We start from the raw sequence: 5,931 nt of genomic DNA, 5'->3' as shown, positions 1-5,931 counted from the left end.
GCATGACCACAGTTTCTCAATTGCCGCAATTCAAAGACTAACTTAGATGAAATGTTATTAGTAATCCAAAACAGCTAGGGAAGTGCTATTTACACTCATTTTTACTTCTTACACATGCTCTTAATTTTTGGCCATTAAAATGAATCAATTAAAGAAGATCAATGATAAAAAATGAATAACGGGATATGAAAAGTAGGAGTGAAATTATTAAAAACTGAAAATGAATAAATAGAAAGAGAAGCAAAAAACCTTAATTGGCCATGTCATACAAATTTACAGATCCGAAATTCCAAGGGAAATCAAAGAGAGAAAAAGAAAGACGACATGATAAGAACATTGTGATGGAAATAACGCTGTGATTACTGTCACCTTGTTGTCTTCTCCTAGTTACTTTTTTGTTGTTGGCACAGAAGCTAAATGCAAGTATTAGATTTCCAGTTAAAAGTTACAGTGTACATTAAAGAATCTAAGGCCGGCTCCTCGGAAATGTTCTTGGTTCGCAAGCTACCTAGTATTAACACAGGATGATGGTACAACAGAACACACATGAGAGATACAGTTTAATCAGGTATTGCCAGCTTCCGTTGTCGTGGCGTATGGAGCCAGGGTGTTAGGAGGCAGGTTGATTCCACCTCCTCTCACCGATAGATTCGGGCCCTTCACAGTACTAGCCTTGCTCACAAGGTTTGAGTCAAGAAACACGACAATCACGGTTATGTCATCGTGGAAATGGCGGCGAACTCCGCGGTCAATCTTCTTCAAGTCCGAATACCTCATTTCTCTCTTTTTTGCTGCTTCTTGCAGGGCGGTTTTCACCAGCCTTTTTGCACTTCCCTGCATGAGGTTGGGAAACAAAAGTTAAATTCTCCGCCGTAAAGGAAAGAGTTTCCATATAAGACCGACTTGTGAGCAAGATATAATCACAACGGGTTGACCAATAAGATATACAGAAATGAAACAGATTTAAAATATAGGTGGATTCATCTTTCTCCCCCACAAACCCGAAGTTATGAAACAGCTAAAACTCATAGGTCGGTTATTCATCAAGGACAAGAGGCACAATGGAAAATGTTGGTTTTGATCGACTGTGCGCATTATAGAGTGATATTCTGTCTAAAAGTACAAGAACCAATGCAGCTAAAACGTCTGAAAATTTGGGTTTCTAGAACCCAGTTGATTGCTCTACTCTATCAATATGCGCCGCCTGCAGCATGATATCTAAAAGCAGTTTGAACCAAATCCTACAAAACCATGGGCTTAACGAAATCTGAAACAATGACTTCATAGAGGATCATTTCAAGTATCTCACAAGTCATTTCTCCATATAATCAGCTGAGGGTCGCTCTATTTACAGAGCTGGCTCCACTCTGATAGATCCTACTGTCAACTGATATGATGCAAATTTTGGAATGCACACACATCCAATACACAAACCAGCTTTCATTCAATTCAACGTACCAAACACCGTCGAATTTTGATAACTTGCAGAAAGTCTTAACTTCATGCTGACAGGGACTTATAAAGGCAATCCTTTTCTCCTTTAATGTGGAGGCTAAAGCCAAACAACTAAGCAACAACCATCCTAGACCCAGACTTATAAGGCAATCCTATGATCTTAAAATACCAACTTTACTTTTTGTGAATCAAAGTTCTATTTGAGATACCAGGTAGGTTTGTGTGGTGGAAAATTATTTTCCTCCCCAATATTGTCTCTCTTTAGCAAAACAAAATATGGAGATACGAGGCTTACACTAGCAATAAGTTTAACATGTCAACTGCTCCCTGATTCTACTTTCCGACACAAGAATAGTTAAATCTTTTTTAAGAAATATAATCACTTTATCGTTAGAGTACCAGTATACTATTTAACAATAAATCTTACACTTCGTGGATGTTTTTGAACTATGTCCACTGCTTCCTGATTGGTGAGGTGTTCCCATAGCCCATCAGATGCAAATATAATAAATTGATCATGTGGCTGCAATTGGATCACTGAAATTGCTGGATCAGCGCTCAAAATTGGTCTTTTGATAGGGTCCCGAAGACGAAACTTGGAATACAAAGGCTCCCTGTTAAATTCAGCCTTTTTTAAATACACATCACCAATAGATCTAGATATCTGCAAGATGTAGGATTACCAAATCAGTTTCACATCATAGAAATGATAAGCTGTATCAAGTCAAATCATCTATTGTGTAACATTCCAAAACTGAAAATAACCAAATATTGTCCACGGAGTTTGTCTTGATATATGATAAGATGCCTCCTATCAGTGATCACACATCTTGTTCCTCCAGGGACTGATATTTATCAAGATTTGAGTAATGATCTATCAGAGCTATCACTAGTATTAAGATGTGAAACCATACATACCATACAATATTTTCCCTAAACATGAATGTGTAAACTTCATTATTCCTTCACACATAGCCAAAAGCAATCTAGATCAGTAAAAATTCCAGATTATTTTTTAGCTTTGTGAAGTACACGATCTAGTGTGAGAATTCCCTCATTCTTGCTTAGCAATTACAAGAAAGCAATACAAACTTGGAAAGGGCATGAGAAGAAAACTTGATTGCGCTTTTAATCCCATATAACTTACAAAATAGCCAACGCACCACAGATGAAGTCATCCGGAAAACATAAACGAAACCAATATACTCTTTTGAGGAATGGAGTTGGAGAAGTATAGTTAAATTACAGCCATAAGGAACTTTCCAGCATGCACTGTTGACTATTTGATTACCACTGAACACAAGTATTTACAGCCACTAGGGCTTGATGCAAAGAAAGTAGAGAAGTTATTAACGAGGTCTAACTCCAAAGAGCTGATATCATTAACCATTTCCTGATACTGTAAAAGAGTTACCTGTATTAGGCCTTTCACACGCCATACATTATGCTTCAAAACTACGATATGTGGATCATCAGGGTGCAAAGACTGCAGCTCCTGTCTCACAGATTCTATACAGGCATTGTGCTCTTGTGACAACTGAATAGAGAGCACCTCCCCTGTTGCCTTCACTATTCTCCCCAAAACAGCACGGGAATCACCACAGTTGGCGATATAAAGAGTTTCATTACAAATAACACCGACAAGGCAGCACGATCCTACCGCTGCAATCTGTGGTTTCATAGGCCACTGCCTAGTAACTACGTTAAGAAAGCCCTCTTCTGTTGCTTGAAATGCTTTTCGTATTACATCCACAGACATTGACTGCTGCTCCGAACTAAATCCTGCATATTACACAGAAATTCAAAATTTACAACAGGAAGTTTATCTACAAAATCTAAGCCCAAATGTAATAATTGAAATGTAAAGTTCGTATTCTGTGCACTACACTATTAGATGCTGATATGCAAAATCTTTCACTTGAACCTGCCTTTATGGCACATACTCAACTTAATTAAGGGTGACTCGTAATTTTTAACTCTAAAAACATAATAAAAACTGCATTCACAAGGTGCTCTTCTTTACAATTCAACAAGGTTCCAAATCCAAATTAATGCATCAAATCGCTAAATCATGCCCTATATTGTACATTTCTTCCCCCTCAAATTCCTCACCAATATAAAGGCCATACAGAATTTCAAACCAAAAGCAACAAGGCCAACAAAGCTTTCTGAAGGACTTCCAAAATGTTCCAAACCTCATTAGAAAACCTAAACTCACTTACTCTTGAGATGTTGAAAGAGGTGATCATTGATATAGCGTGACGTCTCCGGCCCCCCATGGCCGTCATAAACACCAACAAAAGTACCATAGGGGCCAGATTCATGTGTGCTCAAACTACCCGACTCAAGCTGACTTTGATCCTCAAGTAAATTGTTAGCCTGAACTACAGCCATTGAGAAATCACCATTTATGTGCTGGCCCGTGTCTTTGTACCACAGGAGCCCGTCTTGGCGACCCCCAGAATCGGCACTGGTATGAACGTACCTATTCGACCTCGGCCGAAAACAGGACTTCAGGTAGTTCATCAACTCTGATAACATCCCTCATCTCATCCAAACAACCCTCCAAAACTCCACATGTAAGAACAACTTTTTAAAAACCCTCTGAACCCAAATTCCAACCCAGAACAGCTAGAATGGCCCTCTATTTCTCAGCTGAACTATATACACTGCAAAACACATCCACAGAACAAGTCAATAACTGCACAAATTGAAACTGTGTTTCTTTCATTCAATCAGAGCCGATCAATCAGGACCCAACAGATCAAGAAAACAACATAAAGCAGCCACCTTTACAGGATTGCACAAAACAGAAAAATTAGGAGTTAGGACTCAATATTCCAAAAAACCCATCTGAGTTTCCATTTAAAACAAAATATCCATCCACAAAAGCTGCTGGTTTATTGAGAAAAAATCAATAAAACTCAATGGGAGGTTTGAAAAAAAGGTCCCTTTTTCTATTTGTCAACAAAGAGCTTGGTCAAGCCATTTGAAAATCCAGAAGGTCTACATCTTCACATTGCTAAAAATGAATCTTCAGTTTTCACAGATTCCAAAAGCAACCAAATAATCAGAATACAAAAAGCACTTTTCTTTCTCAAATATCAGGACCTAGAAGGCAAAAGGAGACTTACCCAATTCCTAATTTGATTGCTTCTGCTTGTTGAAACCAGCTTTTTGCTACAGCTGAAGTGGAGGAAGATCTTGAAGAGAGTAGAAGCTCATGTGGGTACGGAATCATTAGATCTGTGGATCCATGAAATCAAAAACAAGGAGCAGAATTTTGGTTTATGTATTTAAATAAATGAATGTGGAAGATGATGAGATTGTTGAACAAGTGGACAAAGTGAATGGGAGCATTCAAAAAGGAAGAGTCTTTGAGGGAGGAAAAAATTGGGCAAAAGTGAAAAGAAAAAAAAAAAATGAAAACTCGCTCTTTCTCTATCGCTCTCTTCAGCAAACAGGCCCTATAAAAGATCAACAATGGAGAGCTTGAATCCAGCAAAGCAAAGGTCCAGCTATGGGCTCCACACCACTATATGCTACAGAGGAGGAGAAGGAGAGAGGAAGAGAGTCAATGAAGTTAATATTTTGGACAGTGATAATGTGTAAGACCGTATTTTGGGCATTCCATGAACTGCAACTCATGTGCTGACACGTGGAAGAGGGGCGGGGGGGGGGGGGAGAGGGAGGAGAAAATCGGGGAATTCAAAGCTCAAATGGACTTTAGTGCTATAATTCCTCGACTCATTTTAACCAAATTAAGCTGTAAATTTGTAAAGTTAAACTATGTCGATTAGGAGATTCAAAACTCAATAGATGACTGAGAGTAAAACATGTTTTACTAATTGTTTACATCATCACTTAATGATAGTGAACCTAACAATTATATTTTTTTCAAAACGTTAGAAAATTATTTAGAATGTTTTAAAATATTATGATTAACTTAGAATCGTTCTTAAAGATTGGGTAGTTATCCAAAATTGTATACGATTTGGTTAAAGAAATCAATATTCTAATTTGAATGTAGGTTTTAAATCATTTTTTAATAAAATAATGAACAAAATAGCATTATTATTAATATACAATGTAGATAATATTTTCCATATTTTTGTTGTTGATATTTCTTTCCTACTATAAACAAAGTGAATTGTTATCACCACTCCTAAAATCTCATTTAGCACTCCAAACTTTCTATAATTATAAAGAAAAATACACTTGTGAGGAATGTAGAATAAGATTTTTAAAGTGTTATAACAGTTCCCTAAACAAAATAGCAGCTTTTGTTCATGATAATTACGTTGAGTTTTAGATTAGAGAAAATTTTCATTGTGTTTAGAATACAGGTCACCACGTGTCATTATATAAATGGAGAGAAGTTTTATTTTTTAATTTGTTAATTTTTTAACATAAGTATCTCACCACTTATATAGTGACATGTGGTGTACCACCTTGTGTTTCAGACACATTGAAAAA

At 37.0% G+C, this 5,931-nt stretch overlaps 1 protein-coding gene across 1 annotated transcript; it reads right to left on the bottom strand.

Moving 5' to 3' along the window:
- Positions 1-249: 249 nt before the first annotated feature.
- LOC137727978 (probable protein phosphatase 2C 60) lies at positions 250-5,003 on the bottom strand. Its single transcript, XM_068466841.1, has 5 exons — positions 4,590-5,003; positions 3,678-4,124; positions 2,870-3,237; positions 1,883-2,119; positions 250-834 (listed from the first exon to the last, which is right to left on the bottom strand). The coding sequence occupies exons 2-5, from the start codon at positions 3,994-3,996 to the stop codon at positions 565-567; spliced, it is 1,194 nt and encodes a 397-aa protein (XP_068322942.1). The 5' UTR covers positions 3,997-4,124; positions 4,590-5,003; the 3' UTR covers positions 250-564.
- Positions 5,004-5,931: the final 928 nt, after the last annotated feature.

This window comes from Pyrus communis, chromosome 3 (assembly GCF_963583255.1).
Source record: "Pyrus communis chromosome 3, drPyrComm1.1, whole genome shotgun sequence".
NCBI lineage: Eukaryota > Viridiplantae > Streptophyta > Magnoliopsida > Rosales > Rosaceae > Pyrus > Pyrus communis.
The sequence above is the reverse complement of the archived record's forward strand: the minus strand, read 5'-3'. Positions and strand labels throughout refer to the sequence as shown.